A 22,043-nucleotide genomic window follows, 5' to 3' on the forward strand; every position below is an offset into this window, starting at 1 on the left:
CATCTTGAAGAAAAATATCCCGCTGGAAAAGGCAAATGATCAGAAATAGAAGGATACAGGGGACTACAAGAAGATGGCCAGAGAAGATTGTTGGGAAAGGAGGCCAAGGGAGGAAAAACTATAAATGAATAAACCAGGCCTCTGTTGCCCTGGCCGGTTTGGCTCAGTGGTTAGAGCGTCGGCCCACAGACCAGAGCCGCGGGTTTGATTGCGGTCAAGGGCACGTACCTCGGTTTCGGTTCAGTCGCCGGCCCTGGTTGGGGAGCTGCGGAAGGCAGCCAGTCAATGTGTCTCTCTCCCTCCCTCTCTCCCTCCCATTCTGTCTGAAAATAAATGAAAAAATATCCTCAGGTGAGGATTAAAAAAAACCAAACAAACCCAGGCCTCTGCTATATGGATCTTCTTTCTTAAAGGGTTAGAAGTAATTGTGATTTATATATAGGACTGAAGTGATATGGAACTGGGTTGTTTATCATTGACTAGGCTTTATTCCCTTTAAGATTTTGATGAGGAAATCTCACACAAGGTAAAATTTGCTTCTTTACTCATGCATGTGAGAGGTCAACCTTACTCAATCTGTATTAAGGGCTAGATGTAGAATTTGAAAGGTTATTCATTTAACTGACCCTTTCCCAATGAGCCTTATTTACTTACACTCAAATCTTGAAAATTATCTGGAGGGCTCACAATCCTGGTAGTCAACCAGGAAGGATCAAGGGGTGGGGGTGCGGGGAGCGTCCATTTAAGGCTACTCTCTAATTACTTTTGGATTGAGGATGACCTGGGTTTAGGTCACGGTGCCAAAGCTCTGCACCCTAGAAACGAGAACTGGATTTATCCTCTCTTCATAAAGTAACTTCAACTGCCCAACTCAAGTCACGCGAAGTATACAGAGCCGAAATCAGATAGCCACCTGAACACCGAAGGTGCTTTTGTCGATATCCATCTTCAAAGCAGTTCACGGTCAAGCTGCAGTGACTAATGCAACAGGCCAGCTTTGCCTGTGGAACATTATCCTAAATGTTTAGCGGAAAGAGACAGGAAGCGGCCCATGAAGAAAGCTGTGTGGGCTCAAGCAGTGTCCCCGGAATAGAAGGTGGCAGAGCACGTGGTAGTAATTATACTCTTCAAATAATAACACACACACACATGTGAGTAGGTAGAATTGGTTAATGTAAGAAAGAGAAGAGGAAATTCATAGAGTTTGTAATGGGCCCAAAGTATTGGAATAGAGATAAGGATACACTGAAACTTCGGTACACACAGACACACGCTCACATGTACACATGGTTTTTCAGTTTAGTTTCTTAAACATTTTTCTCTCCTGACTCCACAGCAGCACATGGGTTACAGGGGTCTAGTAGATCCAGCTATGGAATTCTATGCTACTCAGAAAATATATGGCTAGCAAGACAGCATCCCTGTTTTCTCCTGCATGGTTTATGCATCCATGAACAAACAGATGTCAGATACCAATGATCATGACGAGAAATGATATAGGAGATGTTCACAGACTTGATTCTAAACCTAATCCTAACATTATAGGGTGGTTTTCATCACCTTCAGACACACCCTCACGCATCCCAAACCGTCCCGTTCAGCTGCATCATAGAGTCTGACATGGAAATACGTCCGGGAGGTTTCACTGAAAGCAGCGGCTGGCGGCCATGAGAGTCTGGGCACCAGTCTTTTGAGACTGTCTCTATGAAGAAGGCCCTTCCACTGTCAGGCGTGCTGGAAAGTCATTCAGAGAAGGCGGTGACTAGTCAGAGCTGGAGGAAGCCACTGTCCTCTCACTGAAGCGTTTTAAACGGCATTCAAGTGGATGTCTCCGTGGGGTATTTCTGTTGTTGTTTCTGGACTGATACCTTTCATAATACGCTGTTGGGAAGAAAACAGAATGTCATAAACATTCTTGTAATTTAACAGTATTGGAAAAGCATTTCAACATTAATATGACAACAAAGTTTAAATAGCATTTTAGTGGCATTTAATAGTAAGTTGGAATGGTCTCACTGACTCGCCTTAAGAAAGGAATGTCCAATTTATTCATTCTCAAGTGTAAATTAAAATAGACTTTTCGGGAACTATAAGCATCTGTAAACTACTTATGAAAGTCATTATATCACTAAAGGGAGAAAATGATGAGACTTCAATAGAACCTGTGCTGGCCTAGAACATGCCTCTGACGACCTGGGAAAACACATCGTTTTCTCGGGAAGGAGGAGGTTTCACGTGGGCACAGCACACCGCGCCCACAGTCAGGATGTTACTGATTTAATGACCTCACCTGTAAAGGCATACTGGTCAGTTCATACAAGGGTGCAAATCATCACATAATTACTTTTAAAAAGATGTGACCATTGAAATCACTCCTACAGCAATCCCATGCTGACGTGGTACTCATCACAGGGAAAAGGCTGAGACTTTTCTTTTTTAAACAATTAGAGCTCCTTTGGGATATCTTTTTTTTTTTTTTCAATTGATTTTAGAGAGAGACAGAAATATCAATGAGAGAGAACATCGATTGGCCGCCTCCTGCGTGCCCCCCACTGGGGATCGGGCCCACAACCTGGGCATGTGCCCTGACCGGGAATCGAACTGGTGACCTCTTGGTGTGTGGGTCGATGCTCAACCACTGAGCCACCCCGGCCAGGAAAGGCTGAGACTTTTAACATTATAAACAGCTGAGGTACACAGAAGCTTCAAGACAGATCTGAAATATGCTTGGGCTTGTGTATGAAATATATAGCCCGCCTTGTAAAAGCATCAGGGTGACATGAAGCAGCTCAGGGATGCGGAGAAGGAAAAATAGCAGCACTGCCGGGGCAGAGAAGAATCTTTATTAAGATGCTTAGTAAAGTCGTTGATGGCAAAACTGGATCTGAAAGCCTCTTGATTTATGGATTTTAGGGGAAGCTCTAGTAGGTGTCCTTTTTATGTTGGATTTAAAAAGTACATAGTCCCCTTCAATGTTTTTTTATGTCCTGGTTCTGGGAGTTTGTTGTTCTTTAAGAAGCAGGGCCTATAGAATTGAAACAGTTCCATTCTTGCCCGGCCAGTGTGGCTCGGGGCACAGGACTGGGTTGCGGGCTCCATCCCCAGCAGGGGGCGTGCAGGAGTCAGCCGATCGATGTTTCTCACATCGATGTTTCTCTCCCTCTCCTCCTTCCTCACTCTCTAAAAAAATCAATAAAAACATATTTTTTTAAAGTTCCATTCTCATAGTTAATGAAATTCACAAAATTGTACATGTTGTATTCCTCATGGCCTTAATATTCAAATACTGAACTCTCACACTGGAAACCCATCAAAAAGGAGTTGCTGCAGTGCCCGTCGGCTACTTGGACATGTGAAGTCATAGAAAGCAAAATTTCACAAACCATCCTTCCCCACAGGTGAATATGTAAGCTGATTAACAGAAGTATGTAAGCTGATTCAATGGAATATGTAACTTGATTGCGCAGAAGTAAACTTGCTAATTGGGAACTAGACACACAGATCACTCTAACTAACCAGCCGTAAGTGTCACACAGAAAGAGCGGAAAGCACTAAGGTGTATGGCAAGGAGGAGCCACAGTGTAGAGCAGAACATCTGGCTTCTGTGCCCTGGCCCCCACCCACCGGTTCTGCTGCCCTTCTGGCTGCTGATTCCCCCCAAATGCCAGGCCCACCCTCCTTTTCTTACTTTGTCAGCATTTCAGTTGCCAGACTACTATTGCTCTCAAAATTTTCCAGCCCCGGCCTTCTGCAAGGTGGTAATCTTAAGAAACGGATCACTGTGGGACACTTACTTATTAGGGACCAGTGTCTTCGTGCAAAATACTAAGGGCTCCTGTGAGTGGCCTAATCGAGTTGATGACCAACCTGGAGATTTCCAGGCTGCAAATCCCAGGTGAGCGAATGGGGGCTCACTCCACAGACTCCAACTTCGTGCATGGCCAGGGCCCAAAAGAGTTAAGAAACTTACCTTCCTCTTAGTCTTTATTTTTTTGACCATATCAAAATTTTACATGAAGCCTCCCTCCCTCATAGATAGAATGTTACAGATCATCAAGTATGGTATTCACAAAAAATTATAGACCCTTGGTATTCTTGGCAAAAAAAACCATGGCATGCTTTATCCCTCTCAGAGTTAAGCACACACAAGGGTGTGTTACAGCTTTTGAGAAGTCCTGCAGTAAAGGAACCTATTTAATTTGCCTTGATCCAGCATTCTCCAAAATTTTTTTTTATTCCTCACCTGAAGATATTTCTCTATCATCAGATGGAGTGGGAGGGAGGGAGAGAGAGAGATACAGAGAGAAACATTGATGTGATAGAGCTACATTGACTGGTTGTCTCCCGCATGACCCCAACCAGGGCGGGGATGAATCGCAACCAAGGTCCGTGCCCTTGACCAGAATCGAAGATGCAACTCATTGATCTGAGGGCCAACACTCTAACAGCTGAGCCAAACCAGCCAGGGCTCTCTAAAACTTTTTGGCCACATAACCTTTTCCCTCAGCAGTAACTTCTATTGATACCCCATGGAACTATTTCTCCTGAAAATATATTAACATTTGGGAAATGTTAATCCAGTCCAATGCACATTTTAAAGATGAAAAACAAGCCCGGCTGGTGTGGCTCAGTGGATTAAGCATCATCCCGTGGACTGACAGGTCCTGGTCCAATTCCTTGTCAGGGCACATGCTCAGGTTGCCGGTTCAATCTCCAGTAGGGGGCGTGCAGGAGGCAGCCAATCGATGTTTCTTACCTTGACATATCTATCTCTCCCTTCCTCTCTTTTTAGAAAAATCAATAAAACCATATTTAAAGACGAAAAAGTAAGGCCCAGAGAAGGTGAACAACTTGCCTTAGCTGACTCTTTTCCCTCCTAGTCCTTGACTGGCTGTATCATGATGCGTCCTGGTAACCCACTGTTCCCTCCCTGGTGGCCTGTGGTCAAGAAGGCCCTACAATCAGCCTTACCTCTATTACTAACAGATCTGAGCTCTGTTCATTATATACCTTTGGGTGGCGTTTGCTTGTGGCCAACAGGGGGAGTTTACAAGAAAGCTGACCAAGATTTGAGGTGCAGTCTGTGACCAAAGAATACTGACATTTATTAACCTGAGTTCCCACCCCTGACCTTGGCCTCTGGGTTTGAGTCAATAGAGCCAGTGGACCCACGTGACTGCCATAAAGGACAACCTGAAGAAACAAAGTCAATGATTCTAGGTCTGAGCGTGTTTCAAGCAACACCAGAGTTCAAGGCCCTGTGACAGGAATGAGGCGGGGACAGGTCTGGTTTGGATGCAGGAAATCAGTAACTCCGTGCAGAGCTCTGTTCACCCAGAATTCAGTTTTCCTGTTTGGAAAAGGGAATGAACTCCATTCTCAGGAAGAGCTGATGTTTCATTGCCTCATTCTCTTGCTTCCTGTTCCTTATAACACGTTTTAGGGAGATGAGTGTGTGGGTCTCACGTTTGAGTTTTGCTTCTCAAAGCCCAGAGACAAGCCCACCTCGTTCTCTGCTCATTAGCGTCCCGTCCCGGCTAGCTTTCCCCAGATCCCACTCTTCCCCTTTGAGCTTATTGCCTGCAAAAGCGCCCACCCACGGACTTATAAGTGACCGGAACTACTAGTTCTAGCAACATGGGATGAAAAAATGGCAACTCACCTCTCCCTAACCTCTAGCAGCAATTTCTACATCAGCAAACGATTAATGGCAAACGGAGGACAAAACAGAAACGGCCCTGCCCTGAGTGAAAGGAGTCAGGAGACCTGGATTCCGAGCCTCCCTGGACTGTGTGTCCTTGGACAGGTCACTGAAATACACACATTTTGAGCAGCATTATTCCTAGCCTGTGTCTGTCTGCTAATAATATCCGCCCGTCCACCTGACAGGGTATTTTGATAACAAAGTGGGATAATCTACCTGAAGATTTTTTTTTTTTTTAAATATACAATTTTGTACAAATTGTAAGGTTCTGTTGTTAAATTTTGTACAGCCCACTAGTCCTTACTCAAATGAGTCTCGCTAAAAGGGCAACTTTTTTGTTGTTTGTGTTGCTCCAGGGGCTTGAGCTAAAACTATGATATTATTATAATATCCTTATTTAGTGATGATTTTCAAAATAGCCCTTGTTACACTGTTGTTAGAACAATGACCATGGTCCTGGCCGGTTTGGCTCAGTGGTTACAGTGTCAGCCTGCAGACCAATGAGTCTTGGGTTCGAGTCTGATCAAGGGCATGTACCTCAGTTGCGGTTCATCCCTGGCCCTGGTCAGGTTGTGTGGGAGGCAACCAGTCGATGTGGCTCTATCACATCAATGTTTCTCTCTCTCTCTCTCCCCCCCTTCCTCCCTCCCACTCTATCTGATGATAAATGGAAAAATATCCTCGGGTGAATATTTAAAAAAAGGGAAGAAAAATAACCATGGACATTTTCCACCATAATCTCCACTTAAAAATGTATCACCCCAGACACCACTGATTTGATGTCCGTGCCAATGGCAAGCAAGAGGTAAAGTAGTTACTGGTAAGTTTGGGACGCGACACACACCCCACGCCGTGCACTATGGCGCTCCCAAATGACCAGCTCCCTCCTTCGCTCTTTAGTTGAGAATGATGGGAAATGCCTTAGGATGACCGTGGCAGCCATGAGAGGTCAACATGGTGTACGTTACATAAATATATAAGGTGAATTTCATGTGGTGGACGTAGCTCCTTTGAATAGAACTTAACATGAGAACCCTTTTCTCCCCAAACAATTACCAGTCTGAACACACACACACACGCACACACACACACGCACACACCTCCTTCAGTGTCCCCGGAGTGACGATCAGCCGGTAGGTTATGTATGTGGGGACGCAGAGGAAAGACGAAGTGCCTATGCAGTAACCCAGGACGATGCTCCAGTGAGGATAGGTGTACTGGAAAAGTCGCAGCTGTGGCGGGCTCATCAGAAAACTGCAAATGATGAACTAAAACAGAAATGCCAAGGAACATTTAAAAATCATAACGATATCTGTGCAGCTACAGTTCTGATATCATGAACACCGAATGTAAAGCTAAGATGCTGTCAGGGAATTCCCAAAATGTGCTCTATGTTAGACTGAACTCCGACACACAAAAGGCACTGATGTCTGTGCCTACTTTTCTGCAAAAATAAAACAGCCAGGTGCTCACCTTGCTTTTCCTCCCCACCCCCCACCTCAGCCTCTACATGGGGATGCAGAGACCTCAGTGTTATCAAGGGAGTGACAATACCCTCTTCAGGGCAAAGGGGGAGAGAACGGCATCCCCCAGAAGTGGTTTGTGCCTCTCTTAACAGACCGGAGGAGTAAGCTGGGTGACCTCTCCCCGGCCCGGCCAGTCCTAGGGCTTCCTAGTTCTCTCTGCTTTGCTGGCATTTCCTCCTGCATTCCTCAGCCGCGGTTGTTTTTGGTCTGATGGGAGGTACCTATGTCCAGGGGATATAATAAGGTTCTCAAAACCTGAGGAGGACTCGGGCTCCTGGGTCTGGGCACCTTCTCTCCCCTTTCCCTGAGCTCCCTGCTTAGCCTGGGGTTCAACAAGGCTGGCTGTGCCCGGAGGCTGGCTGGCTGCCGCAGGCCCTCGAAATGAAGGGGATAATGGAAAGAAAAAGCAGCTGATACACTTGTCACTTGAAAATTCAGTAAAAATGGTGACCAAGAAAAATTCCACGATGCGCTCCCAACACTCGGTTCATGAGCTTTCTTATTTCAGTTCAGTTTCCGGAGAGAGGGCGAGTATCGGTTTGTGCCTAGTAACCACTGTGCTGAAATACTTATTGCTCTTGATTTAATTTTATTTTATTTCGTGGTCATAAAGAAGACAGTAATGTAAATTATTTGTGTGGTTAAACATCTATTTATATCTTTTTTTCTTTGTCTGCAGGTAATAAAACGGGAAATTGTTAAACACGCATCCATCTTCTGAACAGTGTTGTCCTCGGCTCAGGAGGAGGCTTTCAAAACAGGAGCCCGGCCAGTCACAGACCTTTCTCTGGGCTCGCTCTCCTCACTCCAGACTTGGCAACTAAGGAAGATAGTTTAGGGACAGGGGAAGGGGAGGGGTCTGGTTAGGAGCCATCCCGGCTGTGACCGTCTAGTCTTGATGTCAGGTGTGAGATCCCAGCAGCTCAGGGAGGCCTCAAGCCCTGCGGTGGCCAGTACGCCTGGCTTCGGACACCCCTTTGCACATCCCAGCCTCTCCTTGCTCATACATAATATTTTCTTTTTTTATAACTTGGCTCCAGTGACAAAGACTATTTTTAGTAAGCTACTCATTGTTTACCTAAAGCAGCCTTCAAAAGCCCAGAGCAGGGGATCTGTTAAGTAAACCCAGAAGTGGGAGACAGACTTGCCTCCTCTTTGCCGCCCCGCAGCCCTCGCCTTTAGAGGACATGAGTCAAGCGAACATCACAGGAATCACGAGTAATGTGCCTGAACCCAGATCTGTGCGGAGGCTTTGCTGGACACCAGAACTCACAGACAGCACCCCAAGTGTTCACAGTCTGCTGGACAACCAGCAGTGCGCAGAAATGAAAACAGTGAAAGGCTGGGGCCAGGATTAGGGCCAGACGTGGGCACGCACCTTGGGCACATTAAGGGGTGCCAAAAGTTCAGGAATCAAGACAAATAATATCTGAGTACAATATGTTAAAAAGACAGGACCTGCCCTGTCCGCTTGGGTTCAATGGTTAGAGCATCGGCCTGTGGACCGAAGGGTCTCAGGCTCGATTTCCGGTCAAGGGCACGTACCTGCAGGTTTAGTCCCTAGCCCCAGTCAGGGTTGTGCGGGAGGCAACCAATCGATGGGTCTCTCTCACATGGATGCTTCTCTCTCTCTCTCCCTCCCTCCCACTCTATCTGAAAATCAATGGAAAAAATATCTTCAGGTGAGGATTAACAACAACAAAAAGACAGGATCTGACACAGCCAGATTAGGGTGAGGGGAGTGAGGTAAGTCCTCCCAGTACAGGGTTGGATCCTGTCTCTCTTTAAAATGTTGATATTTTGATACAACACCTAAGGCAACAGACACAAAGGAAAAAATGAACACATGGGACTACATCAAACTAAAAATCTTCTGCACAGCAAAAGAAACAACCATCAAAACGGAAAGGGATCCCCACTATATGGGAGAACATAATGGCCAATGATGCTTCAGATAAGGGGTTAATTTCCAAAATATATAGAGTGCTCATACAACAACAAAAGGAAGACAAAGAACCCAATTAAAAAATGAGCAGAGGACCTAAATAGACACCTCTCCAAAAAAGACATCCAAATGGCCAAGAGATATGAAGAAATGCTCAACATCACTGATCATCAGAGAGATGCAAATTAAAATAATTATGAGGTATCACCTCACACCTGTCAGAATGGCCGCCATCAACAAATCATCAAACAACAAGTGTTGGCGAGGGTGTGGAGAAAAGGGGGACTCTAGTACACTGCTGGTGGGAATGCAGACTGGTGCAGCCACTATGGAAAACACTATGGTGTTACCTCCAAAAGTTAAAAATTGAACTTCCATTTGACCCAGTGATCCTACTTCTAGGAATATACCCTAAGAAGCCTGAAACACCAATCAGAAAGAATATATGTACCCCTATGTTCATAGCAGTACTATTTACAATAGCTAAGATCTAGAAACAACCCAAGTGTCCATTAGTAGATGAGTGGATTAAAAAGCTGTACATGTACACAATGGAATACTATGCAGCTGTAAGAAAGAAAGATCTCTTATCCTTTGAGATGACATGGAAGGACCTGGAGAGCATTATGCTAAGCGAAACAAGCCAAGCAGAGAAAGACAAATATCACACATGATCTCACTTATTTGTGGAATATAATGAACTAAACAAGCTGCTGAACAAAATTAACCCAGAGACATAGAGGTGGGGTACAGACTGACAAGCTGCAGAGGAGGGGGGGTTGGGGGGGGGGCGATAAACCACAGAACTTACATGCATGTATGCATGACCAATTAACATAGACAACAAAGCTGGGGATGGGGGGGTGGGGGGAAGGGAAGGAGGGTGTCAAAGGGGGAAAAGGATGGGGGTCCTTTGGCAATACAGAAACATCTGTAACAAAACAAATTAATAAATAAAAAATAAAAATAAATAAATAAACAAAATGTTGCTATTTTGGGCCGGCCAGTGTGGTTCAGTGGATTGAGCATCATCCCATGAACTGAGAGGTCCAGGTTCGATTCCCCGTTAGGGCACATGCCCAGGTTTCGGGCTCAGTCCCCAGTGCGGGGCATGCAGAAGGCAGCTGGTCGATATTTCTCTCTCTCTCTTCCTCCCTCTCTCTCTAAAAAATCAAGAATAAAAATAAAATGTTGAGATTATGTTCACCAGGGACTTTTATGCATTAATTTCATTTTTAAAAAATTTCATTAAAAGAGCATTTATCTTGATTGTTGAGACTTTTGGCACCCCCTTAAGCTTTATGTCCCTGTCGAGTGCCTCAGTTGCTTTTCCCAAATTTCAGCCCCGACATCATTTCCCCGTGTGGGGAAAGCTAACGCAAACAAACAAACATGACTTCTTCCCTCACGGAACTAATCCAGTGTCTCTCCTTCCCTTGAAAAACAAATGAAAGAATGTAAGTAGATTACAGAGAAGCACTGGTAATAATATAAATTAATAACCCACTGATGCCAGGACTTAGGCTTCTTCTAGTAACAACAGGCGAGGCGATTCAGACCAACCCTCTCACTGAAAACAACCAAAATGTCTGGATTTAAAAATATGTATGTTTTGCCCTGGCCGGTTTGGCTCAGCGGTTAGAGTGTTGGCCTGCGGCCCGGAAAGACCCGGGTTCGGTTCCCGCTAAGGGCATGTACCTCAGTTGCAGTTTGTCCCCGGCCCTGGTTGGTCGCACGGGTGGCAGCCACTCTATGTGTCCCTTTCACGTTGAAGTTTCTCTCTCTCTCTCTTTCCCTCCCACTCTATCTGAACAACAACAAAAAAGAAAAAATGTCCTCGGGTGAGGATAAAAATATATATATGTTTTAAATGTATCTCCAAGTGACAGGGAGTTGGTAAGGTGATAAGGAACTACCGGGCCAGGATCTGGGGGAACGCTGGGGCCCAGAGCACACACCACAGCCACTGGGCACTGAGGTTCTGCTGCTCGGGTGGGCTTTGGTTTTGGAAACCTCCGGGTCCAGGGGAAGGGAAGGAAGTCAAGGAGGGATCCTGGGGAGAGCACAGGCAGCATTGCAAAGGCAAGGTGAGCATATTGTTCATCTCATACACTAATGTGTTGTATAAAAAGCACAAAAAATAAAGGGCTTTCCTGAAAAAGCAAAACAGATCACAAAAAGGGCTGTTTCCAAAGTCAGGGAAGGCACAGCCGTACGCCACGGGCAGAGACGTCCTAAGACGGAATGGATGGCCCAGGCACTCCTAATAAGCTGGAGCTCGATTGAAGGAAGTCTAATAAACTTTTTGGCTCTAAAAGATCAAAAAGCCTTCCTCCCCAAATAAAATTACAGATGAATGAAAGGACAGGACCTCAGACCCTGCTGATGTACACGTGGTCACTTTCTCCCAGGCTACCCCAGAACACACTTGGGATGTTAGTAGGGTGCGTTTCTGTCACCGGGCAAACATCTCCTTCAGACGGGCGCCAGGACACGCAGGGCACATGCAGCGAGGATGCAGTGGCCAGGAGGACACACAGGGCACATGCAGCGAGGATGCAGTGACCACTGAACACATCCTGGCAAGTGGGCAACCTTGAACCTGGACTTTCTCACCCAGGTCCTTTGGCAATACAGAGAGTCTACTTTTGATTCAGGTCATGCTTGAGGACCTTGGTGTGGGGCTTCTTTAAGAAAAGGGACACAGCCCAGCTGGTGTGACTCAGTGGTTGAGCATCGACCCATGTACCAAGAGGTTGCCGGTTCGATTCCCAGTCAGGGCACATGCCCAGGTTGTGGGCCAAAACCCCAGTGGGGGCCTGCAGGAGGCGGCCAATCAATGTTCTCTCTCATCGACGTTTCCACCTCTCTCTCCCTCTCCCTTCCTCTCTCTCTAAAATTAAAAAAAAAAAAAATTTAAGAAAATGGACACAAAGTTACTAGGACCCTGCTGTGAGCCACACAATACATGCTTTCCCGGCCTTGAACAGTTCTTGTCATTTGACTTTGGACAGTTCACTTAACATCTCTAAGCCTCAATTTCCTTAAATGTAAAACAGGGTGTTAGAACAATAGTACTTCACAGAATTACTGTGAGAACTAAAAGAGCAATGGGTGTCGTTATCACTGAGCGGAGGACTGAAGCAGTAAGGTGACTACAGCCCGGAGGACCCCGTGGTGTTAGAAGCCAGCAGAGGGGCGAACCACGGGGGGTGTGTGTGTGTGTGTGCGGGGGGGGCACGGTGACGGGGAGGGGACACAGAGGGGCCTGCAGCGTCTTTTTGTTCCTTGGTGTGGTTTTGGCTACCAACGTGCACTCGGTTACATTCATTGAGATGTAACCTACGATTTGTACCCTTTTCTGTATTCATGTTTCACCTCGACACCGCTTGTCTTTTATAAGTGTGTGAGTGGCTCTTTCCCCAGGGCCAGAAGGGAAAGGATAACTCACCAGGAGAAACAGAGGGCTGACGACCACCCAGCAGACCCTCCAAAACCACCCAGGGCTGAAGCCCAGCATCTCCTTCACATCACTGCAGAACTGGGCGATGCCTAAAATCAGCCGGAAGAGAAAGAGACGGATGGAGTGTGAGGACGTGGACTGCCCGACCCCTCGACTCAGAGAGAGGAGGAGCTCTGCAATTTCTCACGGGGGGAGGGGGGGGAGGCTCGGGGCCCCAACCTGGGCTGAAAGGGGGGCGGGGACTTGACACAGAACTGCATCTCATAGCAAGCAATGCCCTTCTGCACAGAGTGGGAGGACAGGTGGACATTTGGGAAGAGACTAAAGTCCCCTGTTGGTGCCCATGCTGCCTTTCTAAGATCTCAGCACATATTTTATTTTAGTGTTACTGTAGAAAAGAAAGTTAAGCCTGGCCGGTGTGACTCAGTGGTTGAGGGTCGACCCCTGCACCAAGAGGTCACTGGTTCGATTCCCAGTCAGGACACATGCCCAGGCTGTGGGCCCGATCCCCAGTGGGGGGCATGCAGGAGGCGGCCAATCGATGTTCTCTCTCATCGATGTTTCTATGTCCCTCTCCCTCTCCCTTCCTCTCTCTCTAAAATCAATAAAGAAAAAAATATAATAATAAAAAAAAAAGAAGTTAAATTTTATTTAGAAATGATGAAACTGTTAGACGTAGATTGACTGTGGCCATATAACCGAGAAAATTTTAACTACCGAGTGGCCCAGTCACGTGTCAGATCATGATCAAAGTTCTGCTGTGAAAGCGCCTGGCATGGACATGAGCAGTGAGACTCCGCCTGGTGGGAAATGGAGAAGGGGCAGGAAGGTGGCTCCACGGTGGCGTCGCTGAGAGCCCCCAGCAATCCCTTCGGCAGGTCTGTGGTGATTCATACACTTGAACTTTGTTGTCTGAATTGCAGGGCAGGTGGGAGAACTTCTTTGTCAAAAACTGGACTTGGCCCTGACTAGTCTGGCTCAGCGGTTAGAGCGTCAGCTCATGGGCCGAAGGGTCTTGGTTTGATTCTCAGTCAAGGGCACATACCTGGGTTGCAGGTTTGATCCCTGACCCCAGTTGGGGTCATGCGGGAGGGAACCAGTCAATGTGTCTCTCACATCGATGTTTCTCTCTCTCTCCCTCCCTCCCTTCCACTCTATCCAAAAATCAATGGAAAAATATCCTTGGGTGAGAATTAACCAAAAAAACTGGACTTGCCCTGGCTGGTTTGGCTCAGCGGTTAGAGCGTTGGCCTGCAGACCAGAGGGTCAAAGGTTCAATTCCAGGTCGAGGGCATATACCCGGGTTGCAGATTCTCGATACCTGGCACTAGTCAAGGCACATCCAAAAGGCAACTAACTGATGTGTCTCTCTCACATCAATGTTTTTCTCTTTCCCTCCCTCCCACTCTCTCTAAAAAAATCAATGGAAAAATACCCTTGGGTGAGGATTAACAACAAAAATGGACTCACTTGCAACTCAAAATATGGGGCCCCCGTTCTTCATATGCTGCATAATGACAAACATGCTAACACTGTTTTATTATCATAGAAACTAGAAAAATAAATGCATTTTCAGAATGAATTAATCTCGTCTTGATTTTAAAGAGGAAGAGAGGCATCTCCAAACCTGGTTGTCTTCACTTGCATTGCCTGTGCCCTCCCCACCCCCATCCAGGGACGCCTGGGACCCCTGCCACCGGACTGTCAGCTGACTGTCTGTGCTCCTGATGGTCTCATCCTTATCAGATTCCATCCCAGGACCAGAGTGGGTTTTTCCAGGGCAGATAATCCAAACAGGAACATTCTTGCCTCTTCTCTAAAAGATAAACTCCTCAACTCTGCCTCGGGGTTCTGGAGGGAGCTCCTGCTTGCGAAATTTAAACTGAGGAACACTCCAGGTGAGGGTAGGACCCGGTCCACTCTGCGAATGCGTTCACCGTGCACTGGTTCTGTGTGTCCCGTCCCGGCCTTCCAGCCAGCCAGGATCCTGGGCGAGCTGTAGGGAACCGCTTCAGCCTGTCCCCACTGGGCAAACGTTTAAACTCAGAGGGAAAAAGAAACAGCCTCCCAAGGGCATGAGCAGCCTGGTGTAGAGAGTGCGGAGCGATGACCTGTTTCTGGAGAAGGCACAGCTGAGCTCATCGTCCAGACCCGCCAGGAAGTGACATCTTGCACACTGCCCTGCCCTCTTGTGAAATCGGCCCTTCTCTGTGCTGGTGGCTTCCAGCGGACCTCGAAAGGAATGTGGCGGGTGGACGGAAGCGCCTTACCGTAGAACCAGTACACCGCGACGGCCTCCAGCAGGACGACCGTGAGCACCGCGGGGCCCGTGGCGTACTCCTCCAGCAGCTTCACCACGTAGGCCCCGCCCTGGGAATGAGACGGGCCTGGTGACCGGTCCTCCAAGGCATTGCCTCCTCTTTACCACAGGGGCCAAAAGAAACGTCAGAACGGAGGCTAATACCGGGAATTCCCACCTTGGACCTAATATGTGTTGGACTGGCCTTCTCAGGGTGGGCCAGATTCCACCCCCGCTAGGCCTCCCCCTCCCTATGGAGCACTTTCTTCTGTTTCCTCTTCCCGCTAAGTTTTAAGAGAGAGACTCAAAAGAGCCTTGATCTATTTTCAACTTTCTTCAGTTTACTGAACACCTACTGTGGAGTCTATCCTGGAGAATCCCGGGCCCTAAAGACTGAATCTGGGCCCTGGCCGGTTTGGCTCAGCGGTTAGAGTGTCGGCCTGCGGACCAGAGAGTCCTGGGTTCAGTTCCCACTAAGGGCACGTGCCTTGGTTGTAGTTTGTCCCCAGCCCAGGTTGGGGTCGTGTGGGTGGTGACCAGTCGATGTGCCTCTCTCACATCGATGTTTCTTGCTCTCTCTTCCTCCCTCTCTCCCTCTATCTGAGGATAAATGCAAAAAAAAATTGTCCTCGGGTGAGGATAAAAAAAAAAAAGACTGAATCTGGGACAACACCAGACCCACCAAGCACACTGGTCAGAGTTTTGCCTTCTGTCCTAACTCACAGACCCCTTGGGTCCTGCTCAGGGTCCCAGCACCCTACTGCAGCTCCACACACACTGGGGTCAGGCCTTGAAGATGCTTATCTGCCAACTATGCCTTGAGTCTGGACACAAGCCCAGGATGCCTGTGGGTACTATCTGACGTCAGTCTTCCAGTGTTTGCTTCAGCTTCCAAAAAAGAAAAAAAATCACTGGAGAAGGTCTGCCTTCTCCACCACGGCATGTTCTCTGGGGGAGACAAGGCAACATTGCAAACATGAGAAGCCAGCCTCCAGATGTTCTGCACATCAGGGCAGCAGGGCAATATTGCCATGAAAGTGGCCCCAAGGACTGGAAGTAAACTGGAAAAGCAAATCTCGGTTTGTCTCTAGATATTCTGCCAAGGCTGAAGTCTAGTTGGATCTACTGTAAAATGACAAGAGCCTCCAGATTCTACAAACAGATGCCACCAGAAACAGCTGTTCTTTTTATCCTTGAGGAAAATCTTTTTATAAGCCCTCCCTTTGGCCCCAAAGCCAGGGCACCATGGGGGCTGGAAGGAACGACTTCCTGTAGCATTCTGTTGCCCTCGGGAGGTTGACTCAAAGCTGAGGGTCGTGATACTCACAAAAGTCAGGGTGGTCAGGGACCCGAAGAAGCAGATAACCACCACGCCAAGCACTAACAACTCCCGACGCTTGGACCAGATGTGCGGAAACTCGTCCAGCACAGCTGTGATCACCCCCTCCAAGCCTGCAAACTGAGAGGGACACACAAATGGTCACAGGGGAGGCTTTGGGACAAATGTGGACAACAAACAGGAGGGAGGGGTTAAGGCTGCCAAGTGACCAGGCAAGCAGCTCAGGACCAGTTCCCCCTACTCACCTGCCCTCACTGGAAATAACTTTTCCTGTTTACACTGTCATTTAGAACCCATCCCTAAGGACACGAAGGAAAGAAAATACAGTATGTGGGCCCTGGCTGGTTTGGCTCAGCTGTTAGAGCGTCGGTCCGCAGACCAAACAGTCATGGGTTCGATTCCGGTCAAGAACACACACTTCAGTTGTGGTTGGTCCCCAGTCCTGGTCAGGGTCATGCGGAGGCAACCAGTCGATGTGTCCCTCTCACATTGATGTTTTTCTCTCTCTCCCTCCCTCCCACTCTATCTGAGGATAAATGGAAAAATATCCTCCGGTGAGGATTAAAAATAAATAAAAAGAATAAAATACAGTATGTGGAGAGGACTTTTTCATGTGAGGGCTCTTGGGCTCGGAGTCTTTGGTTGCACCAGAAAAGCCAACTCAAAGCCGGGACTCATTCCACACTACGTGCAAGGCGCTGAGCTGAATGCTGGGTGGGGGGCACCGAGACCCTGAGTGACCTTGCCCTGACCTTCAGCTGCTGCCATCTGGTCAGGGACAGCGCCCAATAATAACAGCTCACACGTGCTGAGCCCCTGCCTGTGCTTGTGTATACACACAGTCGTCCCGTTCACGACTCTGAGGCCCAGAGGGTGGGAAGCGCAGTCGAGGAGGATGAACGAGGGGCAGGGGAGCACCAGGGGGGAGCAGCCAACACCACCTGGGGAGGCCAGGATGGGAGGGAGGGGTACAAGTTCCTCTTCCTCCTCCCTTTCCGCCTCATCTTCCTTTCCCCCTACCCCTTCCTCCTCCCCAGAGCCAGATTTCCCTCCCATCCACTCACCGTGCTATCCAAGCCCAGTGTGATTAACATCAAGAAGAAGATGATGGCAAAGAACGTGGACGCCGGCATGTTGGCTATGGCTTCTGCGTATGTGATGAAGAGGAGGCTGGGGCCTGAGACAGGACGAGAGAGAAGGAGCCCACGGTGTGTTCAAGGACCCGGCCCTGGGTGTCAAGGGAGCTGCCCCATCCCCACCCCACGGTGAACACCTGGAAACGATTGCCATCTCCAAGGCATCACATTTCTTTAAAATCTTTGAAAAATTTTAAAGAAACATTTCAAAATAATTCAAAAGTTAGCTATTGATAAGAGCAATCCAATGGGAGCAAGGGACCTGAACAGAACCAAGGTCCTACCTGCGTCTTTGGCCACCTCGGACACATCTTCCTTCCTCATCTCAGCCATGTATCCGAGCACCGTGAAAATGACGAATCCTGAAATGAAGCTCGTCATGCAGTTCACCAGGCTGGTCATCAGGGCGTCTCTGGAGCAGAAAACCCAAGGGGTTTGAGATGTTTCCAAGTCAGGAGTCTAAGGAGCATCTGTCTCCAGGTGTGGCCAGGTTGAGCAGGCTGAGCTCACGAGACTTCAAGCCTGTCCTGGGGTCCCCGTCCCTGCGCCCAGCCTGGCCTCTCAGACTGGATGGATCAGCCTTGAAGCACAAGCTGCTGTTATCATCACACATGGCAGCGGGGACAGCTGGTCAGGGGTGGTTTTAAAATACTGTCCTGTTTCGAACCAGCATAGCACAGACCTCTCGGTTTCAAGCAAGGTTTGCTCTGAAGCAGGGCCTGGGTCGGAGTGGGAGCCAGAAGGGGACTTTGGCCTTACATTTATGAAGTCCCCAGATTTAGACTTTGACATTATGTACAAATGAGGTTATAATACTGCCACAGTGACATTCTGTCTTTTTTAACAGAAGACCCCATCACAGGACTTCTGGTTGGTGTCCCAATGCAACACAAGGCCACGATGCTTAGGTGAATTCTTTTTTATTAACCCTCACCGGAGGATATTTTTTCCATTGGATTTTAGAGTGGATGGGAGGGAGGAAGTGTGTATGTGTGTGGAGGGAGACATCAATGTGACAGAGACACATTTATTGGTTGCCTCCTGCTAGGGAGCTAACCTGAAACCCGGGTATGTGCCGTACCCCAGGGAATTGAACTAGAGGCCCTTTGGTCTGAGGGAGGATGCTCTAACCACCGAACAACCTGCCAGGGTTGAATTTCTTAAAAAAAAAAAAAAAAATTCTGTCCCTGGCTGGTGTGATTCAGTGGATAGAGCATAGGCCCTCACACCAAAGGGTCACGTGTTTGATTCCAGGTCAAGGGCACATACCTGGGTTGTGGGTTTGATCCCCGGCCCTGGTCAGGGTGCGTATGGGAGGCAACCAACCGATAGATGTGTCTCTATCACATCGATGTTACTCTGTGTGTATGTGAATGTGTGTCTCTCTCTCCCACTCCCTCACTTTCACTCTCTCGAAAATTCAATGGAAAAAAATATCTTCAGGGGGGGGATTAACAAAATAAATAAATAAATAAATTCTGCAATTATTTTATGAATAGTGTAATTCAATTGCTGCACATTGCCATCTGTGATAGAATATTAAAACAAAGCCAAGTCTGCCTGGCCGGTGTGGCTCAGTGGTTGAGCATCGACCTATGCACCAAGAGGTCGCTGGTTTGATTCCCAGTCAGGGCACATGACCAGGTTGTGGGTCCAATCCCCAGTGGGGGCCATGCAGGAGGCGGCCAATCGATGTTCTCTCTCATCGATGTTTCTCTCTCCCTCTCCCTTCCTCTCTCTCTAAAAATCAATAAAGAAAAATAAATAAAAACAAACAAAAAAAAAAGCCAAGTCTAAAGACCATGAGTAGTATTTAAATCATAATTGGTTCAATACTCTCTTTTGTCAACATTTCTGAAATAAGATTTTGCCACAAAAATTATGGCATTTTGTGTTGGTCAAAATAGTTTAATCATTATACTTTTTGTATATATATACACAAACAAATTATCACATTATAATTATTTTGTGAAATACAATAAGTCAAATCCAAACGTTTAGGGTCTGTTGCAGTTTTTGTAAATCTGCTTTAGAATCTCTTCTTTAATTTTTTTAATATACAGAAACTCACAAAACAGAAGTGGCATGGGGCCTCTCTCAACCCGAGTTGCCGGGGTGAGGCTCTGGCCACAGGTGAATTGGTCAGGGACCTCTGGCACCCCCGAGGGTCAGAGTGTCAACATGGCCTTAGTCCAGCCCAGTTTGAAGCCATCGGTTCAATCACCTTCCTCCAGACCAGCTGACTTACAGTTACCCCATTTTTAAACTTTGCTTGGGGGCCCCCGATACTCACTGATAACAGTTGTTGTTGAATTTGTTGTAGCTAGCAAAAGCCAGTAGGACCCCAAAGCCAGGACCAAGTGAGAAGAAGATCTGAGCAGCAGCATCCACCCACACCTGGAACACAGCAGAGGCAGGGTGAGGGCTGAGCCCCAGGCGACCCCCGGCGCCGGCAGGGCCAGCGCCCTCTGCCCCACTCGGCTCTGTGCAGACACAAAGAAACAGCTCTCAAGGCTCGTTCCAGGATGGCCACATAGCAAGTGCAAACAAACGTGATTTCTCTTCCTACCATGTGGGCATTAACCAATCCAGTGGCCTCAACTGTACTTTGCATGCTTATATTTCTGATTTAAAGTATCACTGTAGACTTGCCATTGAACCCAAATTGCAGTTGTCGCTCCTGTCTTATTTGGAGGACTCGCTTCACTTAATGAAATGACAGAGAGGTGCACGCCGTTTTCCTCGTTGCCTTACCCCTGTCTCCAGGAGTTTCTGCCAGCTGGGTTTCAAGTAGAAGAAAACACCCCTCCAGGCTCCGGGGAGGGTGGCCCCCCTCACCAGCAGGATCAACAGGATGATGTAGGGGGAGGTGGCTGTCACCCATACCACCTGTGAGGAAGGAAACCCAGGTCACCACGTGGATGATGGGATCTTTTATTCTTGAAAACCTCCAGGAAAGGAGACCTACCCCCCCCCCCCTCGTAAACTTAGGAGGCAGGGTGGTATAACAAAGATTGCAGCCTTTAGAACCAGACAGGTATCTGATCCACTGCTCACTGGTACTAACAACCTCTAAGTCCACTCCCCAGCTGTAAATGGGGAAAGTATCCTGCAGGAAATAGTCAAGTAGCCAGGGTATATAAAGCACTGAACACAGTCCACGATGGGTTTTCAGTAAATTATTGCCACTATTAGTAATTATGACACTACTAATGGGTTCAAGGAATTTTTTTTTATATAATTATTTTTTCCCATTATTTATCCTCACCCGAGGACATTTTTTCATTTTTTGTTCAGATAGAGTGAGAGAGAGAGAGAGAGAGGAAGAAAGAGAGAGAGAAACATCAACATGAAAGATACACATTCGAGTGGCTGCCACCAGCACGACCAACCAGGGCCAGGGACAAACTGCAACCTAGGCACACGCCCCTAGTGGGAACCGAACCCGGGTCTCTCTGGACCACAGGCCGATGCTCTAACCGCTGAGCCAAACTGGCCAGGCCTCTCCCCCCTTTTTTTTATTCTTCTTTCGAGGATATTTTTCCATTTATCATTAGATAGAGTGAGAGGGACGGGGAGAGAGAGAGACAGAGAGAAACATCAAAGTGATAGAGACACATCAACTGGTTGCCTCCTGCACGACCTGACCAGGGCCGGGAGGAACTGCAACCAAGGCACGTGCCCTTGGCTGGAATTGAACCCGTGGCTCATTGATCCACGGGCCACCACTCTAACCGCTGAGCCAAACAGGCCAGGGCGGATTTAAGGAATTTTTAAAAAAATTATGAAATGGGTCTTGAGACTGGACCATTTCTAGAACTTTCTAACAGATTTGGTGAAGGGAGCTTGGGCATCATGGAATGTCTGGCGTAGAAGGAAACCATGCCCTCTTGTCAGTGCCTGTCTGGGTGCCTGAGTTCTGAGTCTGAGATCACCTTGCCAGATGTTTTGACACCTTTCCAGATGCTAAAGTAGACAATAGTGAAGATCAGCATGATGCAGAGGGTAAGCTGCCAGCTGACGCCGCCCGGGGCCTGGAGCCCCCCAGACTGGTGAATCTGCAGGACGTGGCGCCTGGAGTGAAAGAGAAGAGAAGGCCCAGGAGACGGTCCGAGCTGCGACCTGAGGCCCCTGCCCGTGAACCTGGAGGCAGCGCCAAGAGGCGAAATGGACACAGCGCCGCAAGCACAAGTGGGCACTCAGCCTTAGCAAGAGCTGGGACTGGCTCTGCCCGACCTGTAGGAGGGGCCAGCGCCTTCCGCTGACCAGCCCTGGGAAACGCACTCAGCCCAAAGGAGCCTTCCAGGGCGCTCCTCCCCTGGCTCAGACCTGACCGCCAGGGCACACGACCAGCACGACTGGCTTCGGGGTACGTGAGGACTTGTAAGTGTGAGTAGCAGGCCCCTTCCCCACCCCAAATGTGCACGCTGCTCCAGGCATCTTCCCCCCAAGGGTCGATCCCACTTACGAAGTGAACACATGAAACCAGGAACTATGTGAACAGTGTCAAATGATCAAAGTGGTCAGAGGCTTTGCTTCCATGACACTGGCTAGAGGAGGGCCCAGGAAGAAGGGCGGTTTGGAAGCAGCGGGTCATTTTGGAACGTGAAGGTGAGGATCGTCCTGGGCAC

General features: G+C 48.0%; 1 protein-coding gene across 1 annotated transcript in view; it reads right to left on the minus strand.

The window, feature by feature from the left end:
- Window positions 1–364: 364 nt before the first annotated feature.
- SLC6A4 (solute carrier family 6 member 4) overlaps window positions 365–22,043 on the minus strand; it is a 42,829-nt gene continuing 21,150 nt past the window's right edge. Inside the window, exons 5-14 of the mRNA XM_036269040.1 lie at window positions 21,348–21,486; window positions 20,167–20,301; window positions 19,706–19,809; window positions 17,697–17,824; window positions 17,341–17,453; window positions 16,265–16,396; window positions 14,909–15,008; window positions 12,627–12,727; window positions 6,805–6,972; window positions 365–1,881 (exon numbers count right to left, since the gene is read on the minus strand). Of these exons, the coding sequence (XP_036124933.1) occupies window positions 1,807–1,881; window positions 6,805–6,972; window positions 12,627–12,727; window positions 14,909–15,008; window positions 16,265–16,396; window positions 17,341–17,453; window positions 17,697–17,824; window positions 19,706–19,809; window positions 20,167–20,301; window positions 21,348–21,486 (1,195 nt within the window). The 3' untranslated portion in view covers window positions 365–1,806. The remainder of the gene's footprint in view (window positions 1,882–6,804; window positions 6,973–12,626; window positions 12,728–14,908; window positions 15,009–16,264; window positions 16,397–17,340; window positions 17,454–17,696; window positions 17,825–19,705; window positions 19,810–20,166; window positions 20,302–21,347; window positions 21,487–22,043) is intronic.

Source organism: Molossus molossus, unplaced genomic scaffold (genome assembly GCF_014108415.1).
Source record: "Molossus molossus isolate mMolMol1 unplaced genomic scaffold, mMolMol1.p scaffold_m16_p_19, whole genome shotgun sequence".
NCBI classification, from domain to species: domain Eukaryota; kingdom Metazoa; phylum Chordata; class Mammalia; order Chiroptera; family Molossidae; genus Molossus; species Molossus molossus.